Source organism: Populus alba, chromosome 3, assembly GCF_005239225.2.
Source record: "Populus alba chromosome 3, ASM523922v2, whole genome shotgun sequence".
Taxonomy (NCBI): domain Eukaryota; kingdom Viridiplantae; phylum Streptophyta; class Magnoliopsida; order Malpighiales; family Salicaceae; genus Populus; species Populus alba.
This window is the reverse complement of record NC_133286.1, coordinates 12,476,396-12,494,552: the sequence shown is the minus strand read 5'-3', so window position 1 is coordinate 12,494,552 and position 18,157 is coordinate 12,476,396. Positions and strand designations below refer to the sequence as shown.

The 18,157-nt window shown below is 34.4% G+C and overlaps 3 protein-coding genes across 7 annotated transcripts; 1 reads left to right on the top strand and 2 right to left on the bottom strand.

Annotated features, from left to right (window-relative positions):
- The first annotated feature begins 3,009 nt into the window (after positions 1-3,009).
- Positions 3,010-4,762, top strand: LOC118062883 (large ribosomal subunit protein eL43). Its single transcript, XM_035076750.2, has 4 exons — positions 3,010-3,168; positions 3,648-3,687; positions 4,196-4,284; positions 4,424-4,762. Exons 1-4 carry the CDS (start codon positions 3,025-3,027, stop codon positions 4,568-4,570), a joined length of 420 nt encoding a protein of 139 aa, XP_034932641.1. The 5' UTR covers positions 3,010-3,024; the 3' UTR covers positions 4,571-4,762.
- A 693-nt stretch (positions 4,763-5,455) lies between these two features.
- Positions 5,456-9,359, bottom strand: LOC118062818 (uncharacterized). Of its 2 annotated transcripts, XR_012169326.1 has the most exons (4): positions 8,001-9,359; positions 6,915-7,173; positions 5,672-6,122; positions 5,456-5,527 (listed from the first exon to the last, which is right to left on the bottom strand). XR_012169326.1 is itself a non-coding variant. In XM_035076665.2 (3 exons), exons 1-3 carry the CDS (start codon positions 8,840-8,842, stop codon positions 5,946-5,948), a joined length of 1,278 nt encoding a protein of 425 aa, XP_034932556.1. In that variant the 5' UTR covers positions 8,843-9,359; the 3' UTR covers positions 5,456-5,945. The 2 variants fall into 2 exon arrangements, 1 of the variants encoding a protein (XP_034932556.1); XM_035076665.2 differs by having other exon boundaries at positions 5,456-6,122.
- A 5,355-nt stretch (positions 9,360-14,714) lies between these two features.
- Positions 14,715-17,946, bottom strand: LOC118062819 (casein kinase II subunit beta-2). Of its 4 annotated transcripts, none has more exons than XM_035076666.2 (6): positions 17,478-17,946; positions 17,171-17,389; positions 16,869-16,978; positions 16,606-16,771; positions 15,649-15,725; positions 14,715-15,057 (listed from the first exon to the last, which is right to left on the bottom strand). In XM_035076666.2, exons 1-6 carry the CDS (start codon positions 17,692-17,694, stop codon positions 15,001-15,003), a joined length of 846 nt encoding a protein of 281 aa, XP_034932557.1. In that variant the 5' UTR covers positions 17,695-17,946; the 3' UTR covers positions 14,715-15,000. The 4 variants fall into 4 exon arrangements, with proteins under 4 accessions (XP_034932557.1, XP_034932559.1, XP_034932560.1 ...); XM_035076668.2 differs by having other exon boundaries at positions 16,869-16,963; XM_035076669.2 differs by lacking the exon at positions 14,715-15,057 and having other exon boundaries at positions 15,121-15,725; positions 16,869-16,963.
- Between the last annotated feature and the right edge of the window lie 211 nt (positions 17,947-18,157).

Sequence of the window (18,157 nt, the reverse complement as noted above, 5' to 3'; positions counted from 1 at the left end):
GTCTCAGGTGCTTTAAGTCGCACATACATTCTCTACAACCATTTCATCTTGTTTTCAAGATTTTCCATAGCTGACCAAATTTCTCTATTCCTTCTCAAACCCAAAAACTCAGTAGTAAACCCATGAATATCATCTCCGATATTTACTCATTCAATCAAGTGAAGCTCACTCATAACTTTATGAATACAACATCATTTCCTATCTTTGCTAATAAATATTGAATCACTATTGTTTAACATGTTGTTAACTAATTGATCCTAGCATGACAGTAGTTATAACCCAATTCTAGAATTTCTTTTTTTTTTTCTCAGCTTGAACCTCAAAACATTCTCTTTCTTTTCTCTTGCCACTGCTATATGTGTTGCTATTGTTGGACATATTAACCCCTCTAACTATGTTACAGACATCTTCGGTAAAATTTGGAATTCCATCATTTTCTAAATCATCGCTTATTTCTTTCAAATTAGGCCAATCAACATTAGCATTTTGATTGCCATCAACACCAACATTATCATCATACAAGACTTAAGATGATGGTGTCACATATACTCTCTAGTAGCAACAATGTTTGAGAACATTCTATCAAACTTCAAACATAAAGATGGTTTGATACCAACTTACCCAAACTTTTTTGCTCATCTTATTTTTTACACAAAACAAATAAAATTATTTAATGCAACTTTAAATAATTTATTAATTATTGAAGTAAGATTTAAACAGATTAAAGATTAAGGATCATGGTAAATAACCTAAATTCTTGCCTTTTACCACTCATCATTAGCAGAAATTGTTTCTAATTCATTACTCCAGCCCACACCAATTTTAGAAATAAGCTTCATTCATATCCTTCAATCCTTTTTGCAGCCATCCTATTTGTTCTTCAGTTGTATTTTGATGAATGCATGAGTAGTCTTCTTTGAAAGAAGTTAATAAATATTTCTAAATAACTTTGTTGAAATGAGTATTTGGTTTCATTCTTATGTCGATAGTCTTGATGCAAAGGTCACAAAAGGCATGCAATATTTTTTTAGTCCAAGGAGCTTTATCCATAATTTTAGGACTTTTCATTTCTAGCTGGATAACATATTTAAAAGCAAGCAAAACGAATTATAACATGCTTAGAATTTGACTAATCTTTGATGAAAGTATAACTAACATGCAAGTAACAATCAGTGAGGTAAACAAAATTGAAATGAAAAGAAAAGGACTTCTAGCCCCAAAAATGAACTTAGACCATCATATATATATATGGTAGTTAAATCAAACATGTAAAAAAAAAAATATAATGGCGTCAGCTCAAATTAATTAACATACTATCAAAAGTTAGTGGCTAGAAGAAGCCATAGTTGCATGGAGAATGTGAACGTGAAAACTTAGAAAAACATGTACGATTGCAATGTTACAGGTCATTGGACACAAATAATTTGGTCAGTATACAATGATTAGCGAAAGAAGAGAACTTTATAGAGTATTAATTTCTGTATATTAATTTGGCCAGTATACAAACTTAGAAAATTAATTTCTTTCTATATATTAATTTATGCCAATTCACATGCATGAAACCTTATGGAATATTTAATTTGTGTAAGTAAAATTTTCACTCAAATAGTTATTTCTTTACTTTTTTTTTATTACACAACAGGTCTGCTATCCAACATGAACTCCTATTTCAACCTCTTTGACTGTCCTATTTACTGATCTCTCTCTCTCTCTCTCTCTCTCACATTGCATAATCCCTTTCAGTTTTTCTCATGTCAGCAAAAGACTTAATTTAAATCCTCCACAATAGAGTACATGATGAAAGTAAAAAGGGTCCAATAAAACATCTTGTAAATAAGAATAATCAATAAATTTCACAGTATTGCAGATCCAGTAATGCAGATGGTTAATTAACCTACTTCACAGCACCAAAAGTTTTCTTTTCTTCATGTTGGCATGCAAACCTAGTAATGCAGATGGTTAATTAACCTACTTCCCAGCACTTAGTGTTCACAATATTGTAAATAAGAACAATACACAACACCCAAACTTTAATTCCTATATAATTAAAATAGGTATTTGGTTAAATATTTGTAAAGAAGGAAACATATTACTAGTTTACAACACATTCTCTTCTTGTTCCCATACAAGTTTTCGAGATCCCCTTGTTGTTGTACTTCCAAAATCAATACAAATCTACAAATAGATTCATCAATAATAAATATGAAATTGCGAGAAACAATAATAAAAAAACACTTCATTTCTTTTTTTTCCCCGTAGACAAAATAAGGAGATACCAAATCATGTATTGATTTTGAAAAAGATAAGTACAGAAGAAAGAAAACATTGTTCATGATGTAAGCAACAAAAAACAATGAAACAAATTACCTTTTTAAATAGATCTACAACATCATTACATTGGAGAAACCTATTGGGTAGAAAAAAGCAAGGAAAATTATTTTTAATATTCCAACAACTTTTTTTCTTTCTTGCTAGTGATATGTGTTTATCGGTGGTTCTTGAAAAATGAGATGAGGTGCTGTTTGCAAAACTGGTTTAATATATATATTTTTATTTTTAACAAAATTATTTTTGATACCAGTATATTAAAATGATCTAAAAACACTAAAAAATATACGTGCTTGGACAACTTCTTTTTTTTTTTTCATTTATTATTATTATTATTATTTGTGTTAAATTTTTTTTTATACCACTTGTAGTGCATTGCGGGGCCTTAACCTAGTTTTAGCTACTAAAGTCGTGTTTGAAAATATGGTTGAAACCGCATTTCCTTAAAATTCAATTTTATTTTTGTTTTTTGCTAAAAATTATTTTTGTAATATTTTAAAATATTCTAATATATTTTAATATATTTTTAAATAAAAAAAATATAATTATTATCATAATTTCAAATATTTCCAATTCCTAGTTAACAAATACAACTCGTATTGGAGTCCTTGTCATCCTCAAGACAAACGAAATAAACACGAGTAGAGTAAATAATTAAAAAGAAAAAACCCACCACATAAACGGATCTGGGCCCGGATGGGATTTAAATTAGCAGCCCATTCGACAAGTCGAAGCTTTTATAAAGGGAAGCAAGGAAACCCTAGTAGTGGTTTCTCATTTCCAGCCGCTGCTTTCCTTCAGTCCACAAGCAGAGACCCGTCAAGGCAACCAACCACCATGGTACTCCCTCCATCTCTCCATCTTGTTGTGTATGTTTCTTATGTTTTGATGGAAAACGGTTTCGAAAACTAGGTTTTTTCTTGTCTTTGCAAAGATCGTCTTAGCTATTTTATAGGTTGGTATTTGAGTATTGCAATTTGATTTGCTTGATTTAGTAAGTGCTAACCTTCTGAGATATTTGGGACGATTGGATTTTGATGATCTCTTATTTACTTCATTTTCTGAATTTAGAAGTGACATGTTACTACCATATATTAGGTTGTTGTAATAGCATCCGTGATTAAAATTTCTCTTACATGGATTCTTCTTCTTTTTTGTCCTTGGGTTCGTTGGTTGTAAGAGTTGCCTGTTTCGGTTGCTGCTTAGAAGAAGTTTCCTATTCAAGGACCTTGAATCTGTTAGGATTAATGCAGTTTGCACTTGATACTTCGTTTTGGATTTAGATGTTTTAAGCTGTGCATCTTTTGTTTTGATTGCAGACCAAGAGAACAAAGAAGGCTGGAATTGTTGGAAAATATGGTATGTGTCCATCAATCACCCGGGACAATCTATTACTCATACACATTGTATTGTGCATAATTGCGACCTGGAAACTTCTTGTTTACGCACTGTTACTGAAATCAAGAAGCTTTGACCGGTCTACAATATCATTCAGATATTGATTACTTTATGTAGCCTGGCATTGTTTTCCCACTTCATATTTGTTCCTTGTTCATGTAGATTGCCTTTGTAATGACATCTATGTAAATGGAATGATTCTATGCAGAATAATCTGACTCTGAGTGTAGTGTCTTGTGTTTGATTCAAAGTTCAGGTGGTTCTAATATTATATAGAATTGAGAATCTTTGACTTGGGATTCGTTTAAAATGTTTTATAAGTTAATTCTGGTTTTTGATAACTGATCAGGGTCTGACTTTGTTTCTCATTTCAATATATATGTGAATCTTAGTTTGGTTTCCTGTCTTTGATTCAAAGTTTAGGTTCTTGGATTGAAAATTACAAGGTTTAATTTTTTTCTTGATGCAGGTACCAGGTATGGTGCCAGTCTGCGTAAGCAGATAAAAAAGATGGAGGTTAGTCAGCACAGCAAGTTTTTCTGCGAATTCTGTGGGAAGGTAAGCTGTTAGTAATTATATCATTCCTATCCATATGCAGGCACATAGCGTCTGTGTTTGTGTGTGGATCTGTGAATGTTGTCACTTCTTGCTCTGCGTTACATGATGGTAGTCTTCTAATCTTATGTGCTGCTGGCAGTATGCTGTGAAGAGGAAGGCTGTCGGAATTTGGGGATGCAAGGACTGTGGGAAAGTCAAAGCTGGTGGTGCCTACACTTTGAACACTGCCAGTGCTGTGACAGTGAGGAGCACAATTCGCAGGCTGAGGGAGCAAACTGAGAGCTAAGCTGCTGTTAAGAACCCACTCTATTGTCTTTAGGGTGTTTGTATTGTTGTTTTAGATACAGACTGGTTGGAAATGTTTTTGAGGATGTTTGATTCATTTGCGTCACGCCTACTCTGGAATAGTCATGTTTGCAGATTAGGCATTGGGATTTATCCCGTTAAGATTTTTGCTTCAATATTATTAACTTGTTAATCCGTGCGCATTGTTTCTGCCCTTATGCTTAGTGCCCGGTGGTCTTAGTTTTTCAACCTGCTTTTTTCCAGGACAAACGGCCCCAACCCTTATAGCTGCTTTATGATTATGATCTTAATTTGGCATTGCCATAGGAAAAATTATATGTTTTTAATGTTTTTTAGATCATTTTGATATATTGGTTAAAAATAATTTTTAAAAAATAAAGGATGTATTATTTTAATATTTTAAAATAAAAATCACTTTGAAAAATAACCTAGACACTCTACAAAATCACATTCCTAAACACTTTACAAGGGAGGGTAACTAAAGAATACGGTTATTTGTCTCGAGTTCAACAGGAAGAACATTTTGTTGCACGATTTAACAGTGTTGGAAATGTTAAATCCTTCTCGAGATAAATGAGCCGCCAATTAGTTGTAGTGGAGAACTGAAACCGTTTCCGTAGTTTTGCAAATATCTCTAGTGATTATCTGGGCAAAATCAGGATTAAATGATCATCTCTTAAAACCCGATTTCAGCAGGAAAAATAAAAATAAAAAGGTCTGGGCAAAAAAATTAAAAACTGTGGAGGAAATGGGTGCTTCGACTTCTTGTATAAACCACTCATAATACTGCTGCATTTTTCCTTGCAGGAAATGCAGATGCAACCACTTACATTTATAAGTAGTTGAAAGATTTAGGCACACCCCGTTGTAAATTGTGGCCAAACTTCACATATACATCTCTACCACACAACCTTTGAGCTCAAACCTCCTACTCAACCTATGAACAAATTATCGAGGCCAATAAGAAATGGCTGAAATCATCTTGTTCAATCAGTCATTAGTTTATTGACTGTTGCTCCGCGCCGGGACCAAATCATATAGGATATTAAATCATAATAAACAACATTCATTAGCCTCTTACCAACGTATATACAAGGTATCGAGGCCATCGGAGAGTGGGGGGGTCCATCTTGCTCCTCAATCAGCCATCTCTTTTGGTGGCTAGACTGCGGTTCCAAGTAGGTACCAACCACTTGTAGCATACATCTAAACGAGATTGAAATGATTCCCACGCAAAATTTGACGTAACTGCAGAAGGAACAGCAAAGATGTCTTTTCGAAGCAATTCCCCTGTTCTGGATTTTAACTAATAGCATATGCAGGATTCTGAAGAAGCCCCGAAGTCCTTTTAAGATTTAAACAAAAGGAGATTGTGCATCATCACTGTTCTGGTGGTGCATTTGTCTTTGGACAGCCTTTACTGCTGCAACTCTTGCAGCATTGGCCGCCTTGTTAGCAGATTTAACAGTTTTGTTCACTCTCTCTTCTATCCTTGCTACATCATATGCTTTCTCAGCAGAGCGCCTTGCTTCCTGTATTTATCAAAGTAACAGGTGAGAAAGAGGATAGTGATTCGTTCAAAGATAGAGATGGTACATGCCACATCATATGAAACTTATTTGTTCAGAATCCAGCAGAATTCAGACAAAAGCACCAGTGTCCAAGAAGAAAACATCAGGTAGAATGAGGTCAAAAGCCACAAGGACTAAAAATATGTGAGAGATCCTGATGCAGTTTACTTTCACTCACATAGTGGGTCCCACTTCCATGTGAGTGTGGGAGTAATACACTGGTAGTGTCTAAATTCTCAAAGTACGCTTCTCAGGTTATGGCTCATGACTCACTGAGTGCTTGCAGCTGGAGCTGCTGCACTATCCTTAGAAACATACAAGAAGTTAAATCACACAACAAATCTTGGAAGTTACTTTCTGAAGAAATACCAAATCAATCTGCTACCTAAAGGAAGCCATAAAAGGAAACTAGTTAGGGTTCATCAAAAGCAAAAGTTGTACACAGGGTTCAAATCTTGAAGAATTCTATTATAACTTGCATATGACCATAACATATGACCTGCAATCTGACAGGTCCTGTGGGATCATATTGACCACGATTTAACAGCTGTTTGTTATGGAAAATCCTATTACAACTTGCATAGATGTCAAGACTTAACATAGATTATTGTATCTGATATTTTACTCCACATGTCAACTCAAATTACAAACAACACATTTTCTAAACTGAATATTTTTTGTTAATTTGGTTCTCGATTCATCTAGAAAATCTTAACAAAACATCCTTGACCAAAAGGAAAAACACGTGGTTACCTGGACAGCACTAAGAACTTTGGTATGACTAGTAGCCTTTGGAGATCCAGGGTTGCCCTTCTCTGCAGTAGAAACATCAAGAATCCCATTTTGCCAGTGACCAGATTGTGTTTCTCCATTTTTGAAAGTGTACATACCAAGCCCTTGCCTCCTTCCCTCATGCCATGCTCCTTCATACCGATGTCCATTTCCAAACTGATAGACTCCAAAACCATGCATCTTATCTGCAAAATATTCCCCAGCATACATGTCCCCGTTTCTGCATATAAAGAACAGTGAAGCCAGGTTGTTATATTTTTTAAATGTAAATTAGTGATTGCACTCAAGCAATATAACAGCGGTGGCTCTATTTTCAATTGTAAACAATTGAGCAAAGTTACAGATCAGAGCATTACACTAATCACTAAATTAATTTTCATTTTGATATTTCAGCATCATTTCATAGAAAGAACTGGATTGAGGAAAAAAGGAATTTGTAACCCCGTATTGGGAATTGAATTGAATAAAATATTTATTTTTTGTTCTCTGTAAACTTTAATGTTTGAATTGAACCCCTCAATCCTAATATTTCATTGATCTGGCATGTCCTACTTTTGCAGGCCTGAACAAAACAAGTTCTTTTGACCTAAATTATCCTTCAGTATATCCATGGGTTTCGAGAACAGAACCATCTAAATAGATATACACTATTATTATCTCCATACACCCACCAATACATGTCGAAAGCTAATTGCTAGTGCCTAAAGATTCTGCGTCTAAGAAAACCAAAAGCAGAAATACAACCACCCCAAACAAGACCAAAAGGACAATTTAGAACCAGTTTCAAATTCTATAACAGCAAAATAAAATAAATGGCCAAAAACTCCATTAAACAACCGACAAATCTAAAAAAACACAATAGTCGAATAATATGTGCTTGTTTAAAATTAAAATTCCACGTAAACACCTAGCATGGATGGAATTTAAATCAGCTAAATTCAATATAGCCAAGTGGCAACATACCAAAGGGATTAAGGGAATAAAGCTTAAAAATCCAACGTCAGCTATCAAATCAAGATATCCACAGATTCAAAGATCCAAATTTACCTGAAATGGTAATGACCAAGCCCATGCTTAACACCCCACTTGAACTCCCCGACATACTTGCTCCCATCCTCACAAGTATGAACACCACACCCGTGGCATTGCCCATTACACCACTCACCAGCATAAACATCACCTGTATAAAACCTATAAACCCCAATTCCATGCCTCAAACCCTGCCTATACTGCCCTCTATACCTGCTCCCTTTAGCCCATGTTTCCACTCCACAGCCATCATACTTCTCATCCACCCAATCACCCTCATATCTCCCACTCATGTAATAGTAATAAACCCCACTCCCTGAACACTTACCTTCATGAAATTCACCCTCATAAACATCACCATTGCTATAAACCTGAACCCATGACCCTGAATAGGGCTTGTTTTCTTTTTTTGGCTTAGAGCCAATTGACCAAAGCACAGGATTTGAAGCTTCTGTAGGTAAAGGTGTTGACTTGAACTTGTTTGGAAGTGAACGAGTTACAAGTAAACGAATTGAAGGCAAGCGAGGAAGCACAAGATTGAGACATACTAAAAGGGTAATTAAGAAAGCAATAATGAAAAGCAAATTTATGATAAACAAGCGATGATGATTTGATATAAAGAAGTAAAGAGAAGGCAAAATTAAAAGAATCAAAACCCTCAAATGCACACAAAGCAAACGAGCATGGCTGAAATGGAAAAGGACTCTGTGAACTACAGTCTTGATAGATAATTGAGTAGTAAATGGGGAGGTAATAGTATTCAAAACTGTTTTTTTATGAAAACCTGATTGGTCAAGGTTGCCATGGAGAGAGGAAAGCGTAGGAGACTGAGAGAGAGAAGAAGGTGGTGACTGAGCCATAACTGTTAGTAGCTTGTGAGGTGTTGAAATAAGGTGGTTTTTGGGTTGTTGAAGGATTATTTGACAAGGTAAGGTTTGTTCTTGTTCGTGGTAGGGTTGAAAGTAAGGTTGGTGGTTCAATGGAGGTGGGTTTGGTGACGTGGGTGGTGGGATTTGGATTTGAAGAAGAGGTTGGTTGTGGGTTTGGTTCGGATTGCTTTTTTCTTCGTATTTGTTGTTGTTTTTCAAGTTGATGGATTGAAGGATCAAAGAGAGGTAAACGGAGGTTTGAAAACTCTTCTTCCTCTGCTTCCTCTGCTTTGTTTCGTGATAAAAAGTGTTTCAGATTTCTTTTGATGCGTTTATAGGTAAATGCGGTCTGAGGGAGAGAGAGAGTGTGCTGCCATTTGAGATCATATTTGTCGATTACTAGTACTGCCACTGCGATGTTCAAAAACTTCAAATTCAAGACTGTATTGCCATTCCTGGTTTTGGCTGACAACTAAATGAAGAACAGGAAGTTGATGGGAGGCAGGGGAGATACTACCTAATTTCGTTGACACTGCTCTTCATTATAGGACCCTCATCTCTTCCTCGATTTACATAAATGCCACTCTCTCTCTCTCTCTCTGATCTCAATCCATATTTCTTTAACCATAAAAAATAACTAATCTAACCATCAAAAAAATCTCCAATAATAAAAAATTAAAATTAATTTTTTTTATATAATTTTAAATTTAAACATTATAGTTATTAATATAATAACCATTATAAATTTATATAATTATTAATTTCAAGATCTATAGAATTAATTAAAGTAAATATAAACTAACCCCGAAAATCAATATTAATAAAAAAATATGTAAATAAATACTAATGTTTTTTTTATAAAAGAAAAGGAAAAATAAAAGAAATTGTCAAAAGACTTTTAAGAGGAAAGCATTTTATATTCATGCGTTAAAACCCTGAAGTCACCTTGTCCAAATGCAGTTTGTAAAAAGATACGAGTATTGTGGTGGAACGTTTTTTTTTTAATTAAAAATATATAATAATAATATTTTTATTTATTTTTTTATTTTTAATACTTTGAAACTAAAATCATTGAAAAATATTTAAAAAACATTATTTTAAATTTTTTTTTCAGAAAAAAACAATTTTAAAAGTATTTTATAATGCAAAAACAAACCCTTACATAATAAACATAACATTAAACAAACATGAAAATAAAACTAATCATTTTTATTTTTTTACTCTTATGATTTGAAAAGCTAAACTGAATTGAACATTGAAAATGACATTTCAATTACTTTATTTTTTACATTTTAAAAAGCAATTTGTTTCTTATAATTATTCAAAAACAAAAACAAGACTTCCTTTGTAATTTTTCATGTGACACCGTTGTTCTAAACGGCAGCATAAAAAGTAGATTGAGAGTGGCTAGCTGCAAATCGTGCCTTCAATTATTCCTTAAACAAGCGTGTTATGGAACGTAGATAAAAAAGAAACATAGAAAATGATAGTTTCTAAAAGACTATATTTAGTTAATATTTTAGTATATAAAAAATAGATATAGAAGAGATTGAAACTTGTTTGATTAAAAATACAAAAATAAAAACATAAGATAAGCTTAGCACTATAATAATTTTAAGATAATTTTTTATATTTTCAAAATAGGGAAAAAAACATGTTTCATATATTTTCACTACCTTTATTTGTTTTATTCCAAGACTGTAATAAAAAAAAAAAGTATCCAAGTTCTTGATGAGTTCTCCTCCTAATATCATGCCAAAGATCAAACTCAATTTAGTGAAAAAAATCTCGCAATAAATCAATAATTATCTCGCTAAAAGCATCACTTATGAACGTCTTGATAAAGAGAATTTTATATTAAGGATAATTATCATAAATAAATAAAAAAGAAAAACTATTAGTTTGTCTTCTGTTTCGAAATATCATTAAGATTGTAGTCCTGCTATATTTGAATACCTTACCTGATCATCAATGGCTAATATGAACTAATTATACTTCTGTTTAGCTATCTGAATGCTTCCATATGAATCTCTAGAACTTTAATTTCGGTGCTTAAATCATAGATTTCGTAGTTCATACCACTGCTAAGATTTTTTTTAAAAACAGCAAGAAATAAACAACAAAAAAGATGAATTAATTTCATACGGGGAAATAAACACAAGCAGAAGCCATGAACACTTGAGTAACTTCAGCCGTCGATTAAGTTATGTATCTATCTGTGGATTGAATTAAACAAATCTGCTGACTCAATGCTGTGAGGTAGGCAGTATCTGTCTATTTAATGTTTTATTTCTCTATTTTATTAGTTCCAGGAGACATTGAGGCTGGAGCCTCCACATCTATGACTCTGCAATTGGGTGGCCTGTGCTCTGTTCTTATCCATCTCTGCCTCTTCTTTCCATGGCCTCGCAGAGCCCCATGAATCCACACCCTCTCTCTCGCCCCAGTGTCTCAAAATCCCTTAATAGGACACAAAAATATACATCAAACCTCCTGTCTTGTAGTTCTGGTCCCAAATAATTGTGTGTAGAACCAGACACGAGCTGCCTAACTTACTTTTCTTTGAGTGAGATGACGAAGAAGACAGGAGGAACGTGAGAAAGAGATGGAAATGGGATCCGTCCATTGATACTTGCAATAAAAAAAACAACCTTTTACTTGGTTTCGCTTTTAAAAGGATTGTGAAGGTACACCGCCACCAGTTTTTCCCTTCATCTTCAGCATTGGAGGCTCGCCCTGAAGAGGGAGTCCCTGAATATGATGATACAATTTAAGTCCGATGGCAAGAAAAATAAATTTTTTTTATGAAGAACTTAATTTTTTGTACCTTTCATGTTCAATCTATGAGTGGATATAAATATTATGTTATATTCATTGATGATTTTACACGATTCATATGGTTCTATCATTTTTACATTAAATCTCAAGTATTTAAATGCTTTGTTAAGTTCAGACTTCACTTTGAAAATAAATGCTCCAACAAAATTAAAGCCTTACAATTGAACGGTGAACGGTGAAGGTGAATACTTCTCTTATAATTTTTATAGCTTTCTCACTCAAAGATGTCATTACACATCGCAAGATATATCCTTCCACGTCCCAACAAAATGACATTATTGAATATACGTTAAGACATATTATAGAGATCGGGTCGATATTTTTAACACGTTCTAATTTGTTAAACATGTATTAGGTTAATGCCTTTCTCACAGCTGTTTACGTTATTAATCATCTACTAACCCCTATTCTAGCTAATAACTCTCTCTTTAAATTATTTTTAAAAGAGCTTAATTATAAAAAAATACTTGTTTTTGGTTATCCATGTTTTCCTCTTCTTCATTCTTATAACTTATATAAGTTAGAATTTTATTCCAAACCTTGTATTTTTTAGGATATAACTTTATATAACTTGGAACAAGAATGAAGAAATTAATGATATTTTTTTTATTTTTTAAGTTGTTCTCCTAGAACAATTGCTCAAGATCTTTGATCTCTACCCGGATCTGATGAAAAAAAAATAGAATCACTTATTATGGACTTGTTGAGAATGATTTGATCCAATTTATGGCCTATTAGAAGTAGAAGACGTTCTGGTGGGATCCTCACGGACAGAAAAAAAATTGCAGTCATTTTGATAATGATCGAGTGACATTACTTCTTTGGCTTGGACCAAGGAGTCCCTTAGATCATGTAATATTCATCTCGACAAAAAATTATTGACATAATAAAATATATATCACAAGCAAAAATAATAGGCTCAGTTAGGTAGAGCACCTCGTTTACACGTGCACCGATGTTTTTTTTCAAATGAATACATTATGGAATCAAAAAACTTATTGGGAAATTAATGTCTTACTCCATGATTTTTAGGGAACAAGAGAACAATAGCATGACAAAAGATTTGATATACTATTTGTTTTTGCGTTCAAATTAAAGTGATTTTGAAAAAAAAATAATTTTTTACTTAATTTTTTTTCTTGCTTCAAATTAATATTTTTTTATTTTTTAGATTATTTTGATACACTAATTTCAAAAATAATTTTTTTAAAAAATAAAAAAATATTATTTGATACATTTCTAAATAAAAAATAATTTAAAAAACAACTATAATCAAACTTCCAAACATTAAATTTCATTTCCAACCATGAAAAAAGGCACTTCTCTTTCCACAAATTTCTACACTTCCCAACCTCCTCGCAATGCTCATCACAAGTCCACATCCTCTCCACCTTCTACCTTTATTACTTTATAAAACTCTTCTCCATTGTCTCTTATGCTACTTCTCTACCACAAGTTACATCCAACCTACTATATTACGTAGCCATTGCTACATCATACAACACAATCCTCCAATAACTACTATACTGGATTTTGTGGATAAAACATGCCCAAGTTTTATGTGCATTTTTTTTTTTTTGGATTTAAGAAAACATCACTTCTTAAAAAACACATTTTATGGACTTTAATGAGTAAGTAAACTCCAAGCTATCCTAAATTTTTATAAAAAATAAATGTTGAATTTAAAATCTACTACAAATCTTAAGTTCTTTATCATCAAGCCAAATCCCTTGAAGACTTTACGTGCAAATTGTGCAAGCCTAATATTTATGAGTTGAAAAAAAACCCTCGAGCTTAGTTTCACAGACTCTTCTACCTCGTTATTGGAACTTTCATGCTTAAGTGGATTCATCATTAATCTGTCATCACAATCCATCGAAGGGAAACTGAATAGCAAGGAAATAGCCAATAATTTTAGCTATTCTAAAATCCTAAAAGAATCTCATAAGAACTTTGGCTTTACTTTACGACAGATTATAATAATTTACACAAAAATGTTTTTTCACGGTATTTGAGTCGTTTAAGGCTGTTTTAATCACACATCTTTTAATTTCATGGTCTGAATTGGTAACATGCAAATACCATTAAATTTGAAAGAGCAATAAAGCAGTTTTACAATCTACAGGTGTTTTTGAAAGTGCAATGGAGCAAGGAGAGAGGGCCCCACCTACATTCAAGCCTATTCTTTTCCTCTCTAGTTAATTACAATCCGGTCCTTCAATTCTTCAAACTAATCCCTGTAGCATCATAAATGATAAATAATCTTTTAAAAACGTTGACTATCCTTAATTTAATAGGGTTTTTTTTTCAATAAAAAATTCATTCCCAAATATTTTCTCTAATTTATTATCCTTTTTATGTTTCAAAAAATAAAAATAAAAACAAATAAATTGGAAAAGAATATGAAATTGACGGGGGAGTAAGTAATCAACTAATTTAAAATATAGAGATTAAATATATATTTTTGAAATAGAAAGACTAATTAATTAATTTTTGTTAAACAATAATGATTGTATTGGAATTAAGTCTTTCCTTTCTTTCTTTTTTTTTAGATATTTGCCCTTGCACTTTTCAACACACGGGCCTTGTATAACTGGAAAAGGAAAGGATGAAAGGGGCCTGAAGATATGGATCCAATGGGCCCAGCTGAATTCCCTCATGAAAACGGACATCAGATAAATATTCTCAGCATGCAAGCCTAAGATCAATCTCATCTAACTATATAATGATGAGATTTTATAAGGTAAACTTGGCCATTTGAACAAAAAAAACCAGCAAAAGAAGTTAGAAATGGTTACTTCCCTTTATGCACATCAGCAGTAAAATGTGCGCCTCTGAAGAATTAGATGCATATGGAGCCACAAGCCAACCCAATCATGGACAAGGGGTGTGAGCCTATGGCTCGAGAGAAGCGTGCTACACTCGTAACACTCCCATGCCTTGCAGAGCCCATTACTTCACTAGATATTGGCACATGGGGATAAGGTTCATACATGAATAATCCAGAGCTTGTAGTAAGGCTAGATCAGGGAAAAAGAGAAAGTAGTTGAACATCAATTCCTCGACACCATAAAAGGGAGAAATGCGGGGATAAAGAAACTTATTCTGAATTTCTTTCTTAGCGTTCTAAATACATGCCACTAATGCAGATGCTAATCCTCCATACAAATGTCCATAGCTGATAGCTTTAGATGAGGCACCATCATGAAGCTACAGGTCTAACACCATCTTTTACTTTCTTCATCTTTCATTGTATTGTTCCTTTCCTGGTAAAATTGAACCCAGAGGTTGCCCACTCATCAATCTGTCACTCAAACTAATGCGTTGTGGGCCACAGAAACTTCCATCTGCTCACCCAGGTGTGAAAACTACCATGATTGTCAAAAGCTTAACCATCAGCAGTAAATAGATGTAAGAAACAGAGCACAATATATCACACAAAATCCTCTAAAATCCGAGCATAAAATCTCACTTCAAACACCAGTGGAAGATGAGCTAAAATATACATCCCGATGTTAAATTTCAAGAACAAACTTTGAATACCCGCAAATAATTTTCTCTAGTGCTTGACCAATTAAGTGCAAAGAAGATATTGTAAGGCAGTTTATGTAATTACTCTACCAAGAAAGAAAACTGCAAATTTGCAACACTGAAAACCGGGGGAAGGGAGGAGGGCGAGGGCATAATTGCATCGGCAACTAAAATTGAAGATCACTACATTGACATTAGCAGACTTGCTTCGTGATACATCATCAGATGTACAAGGGTTTTTCTTTTACCCTCCGTTATTTAGAGGGAGAGCTTTCCTTGTTAGACTTGGAGAACTCCAGCAGCCTATGTGAATTCCAAAAGCATGTCAAAATAAAGCATGCCTTTGTGACCCAAAGAAGCTTCAACTTCCGTTATTATGGTTTGTGTATCTTGAACCCAAATACTCTAGGAACATAGCTCTGCACTACCTTTTGTGGCTTGAGATGCCCATAAGTCATTAAGAACAGGTGAGGAAACGTCGTCCCAAAATATGCTCCATCAATGTCTAAATAGAGTAAAGGAAACTTGTGAAAAAATGATGATCAAAAGACAGAGCATGTAGAGTTGGCTTTAAACATGGCAAACATGGCGACTGAAACACAATAGTACCAGTTCACAAAAAACCACAGAACACAATAGACATCCCCCACCCACCCATCCTGACAAATATATAACACTGCCTTTCAAGAACAAATTCACCAAACATAATGATCACAAAATCACAATCTAAGACCTTTAATGGATGGATATTTTTGTTGTTCAACAGGGGTGGCATGTAAGCCATGCTTGAGGGAGCCATGGCCTCCCACCCCAAAAACTTCAAAAATTAAATATAATCCCCATAACCAGTTTATCTTACATATTGATCCTTGTAATACTCTAATTTGACCCCTCCAAAAAATTATATTTTTTCCTTTAAGGTCCCATCATATCTAACTTGGCCTGCCCAACAAATTTACTCACACTCCGCCACTGCCGAACAGGCCTTGGGCTAGAATGCGTGCACCCCTCCCCCAATCCAAATTTCCCACCACACCCCACCCTTGCCAAGATTTGAACCTAAGATATCCATGTGGAAAATCCCCAAGTCTTTACTGGCCGGGACATCCCTTTGGTGACCTCTGATTGATGGCTAGGAAAAGGCAAACGAATGAACATGAACCAATGAATGAAATGATCTTAAAAAGAACCCCTCAGACCTATGAATACATGCCACAGCTCCTATCAAATTGAAAAGTTCATGCTAGCCTGAAAAACATATGAGTGAATCTATATGCCAAAAGAACCACTAATGTTGCCTAAGAGCATCCTGTTAACAGAACCGCATGCCAATGCCCAACAAGGTCAAATGCAGTAGGAGAAATATTGAATGTAAATAAGGATACTGCCTTGATACTTGGAACGTGGGTAGTATATATCGTCACACCTGGGGCACCATATTTTAATATTGCTTGACCGAGGAATGTCTGATTGACCAACAGGAAGGCAAGGTTGTCCACAGCAGTGAACTCTTGGGCATCTCCCAAAGTCATAGTTCTTGTACTTGTCCAGCTGTAAAAATTGCAGAAGCAGCATTGTTGTAGCCAGTGGCCAAACATTAAAAAGAAGAAAAACATGAAAATGTCCATATCTAGTAGAAAAACCTCACCATAGCTGCCATCCCCTTGCTGGTCAATATGTATCGAGCATGAATCAGTCCATAAAGCATCTCTGCTGCAGATTCAACCAACTCATTTTGTTCCTCTGTGAACATATCACCTATCCATCCGAATCAATTACCAGAAATAATCAAGTGGCTAAGACCACAACATATCCTCTTTTATCTATCAATACCCGGCCGGCCGGCCGGGTAATGTGAAGTGAGAGAATTAAAGAGTCTCAAAACAGTAGAGAAGCAGTAATATATAGCAGCAGTAAAAAAGGACTCAGAGTAAGGACAAAAAAGCATACCATGAGAAGACTCGACATCCAAAATCAAATCAAGAGCATAGTCATAATAAGGAACTTGAGTGCTTAACCCACAGAGGTTAAAGTCATCTTGTATGTAATCATCATCCACTTCACAAAAGAATTCATTTCCTCTTAGATTACAGAACCATGAGATCCACGTCGTCTCATCTCCTTCTGACCCACTCACATCGGACTCTTCACTGTCCGTTTCAGATTCCACTGCACTCAAATATATATAAATATAACAATTACACCACCGACATTATGAAGATTGAGATTGAGATTATTTCTAAGAATAAATGATTACCATCGGAGGCGTTGTTGTCTTTTGAGAGGAGATGGTCAGTATTGCTGTAATCAGGTGGTTGTTGCTTGTTCATGAAAAGAAACAAATCCTTGCCGTTGGTGGGTCTGGAACTGGACGGTGTGGATCTGTCGAGATGCTTATCGAGGACATCGCTAATCCGATGCTTTCGATGATCCACCTCCGCCTTGGACCCGCCAATCCCTCGCTCTCTGTACATCACGATTATTTTCTTTTGATTGGCCGGGCGGGGCGGGGCGATGGATAAAGCGATCGATCTTCAGTTCAGTAGTGGGAGAGATATCAGCGAGGCGATGCGTTTATTGAAATTACTTATATGTCCCTTGACGTCCAAAATATCCAGCAGAACAGAGCTTTCTTTCGACGCAAAGTGTCTCTTCCTCTCTCTGTATGTCTTATTTAAGCTTCTTTTTTTTTAGAGACATTGAGTAGAAGTGGGGGCTGCACACAACATACCACTGCAAAATACTGGTGAACGTTTGCGTAGCTGCGGACTTCCACCCACAACTCCTTTGTTTACGTGGGTGCTCATATTTTTAATTTTTAATTTTATTTAAAAAAAAAACACTAAATTAATTTTTTAAGATATTTTTATTTTGTTTTGATATTATTATTATTATTATGTATTTTTAATTGAAAATCATTTTGCACTGTATTTTAAT

Coding starts and splice junctions, on each gene's coding strand:
- LOC118062883 (XM_035076750.2), top strand. CDS start 3,025: ATGGGATTTAAATTAGCAGCCCATTCGACAAGTCGAAGCTTTTATAAA. Junction 3,169..3,647: donor CAAGGCAACCAACCACCATG/GTACTCCCTCCA, acceptor TTTTGATTGCAG/ACCAAGAGAACAAAGAAGGC. Junction 3,688..4,195: donor TGGAATTGTTGGAAAATATG/GTATGTGTCCAT, acceptor TTCTTGATGCAG/GTACCAGGTATGGTGCCAGT.
- LOC118062818 (XM_035076665.2), bottom strand. CDS start 8,842: ATGGCTCAGTCACCACCTTCTTCTCTCTCTCAGTCTCCTACGCTTTCC. Junction 7,174..8,000: donor CTTGGTCATTACCATTTCAG/GTAAATTTGGAT, acceptor CTTTATATGCAG/AAACGGGGACATGTATGCTG. Junction 6,123..6,914: donor AAGTTCTTAGTGCTGTCCAG/GTAACCACGTGT, acceptor TGATAAATACAG/GAAGCAAGGCGCTCTGCTGA.
- LOC118062819 (XM_035076666.2), bottom strand. CDS start 17,694: ATGTACAGAGAGCGAGGGATTGGCGGGTCCAAGGCGGAGGTGGATCAT. Junction 16,772..16,868: donor GCAAGGGGATGGCAGCTATG/GTGAGGTTTTTC, acceptor CAATTTTTACAG/CTGGACAAGTACAAGAACTA. Junction 15,726..16,605: donor ACGTTCCAAGTATCAAGGCA/GTATCCTTATTT, acceptor TACTCTATTTAG/ACATTGATGGAGCATATTTT.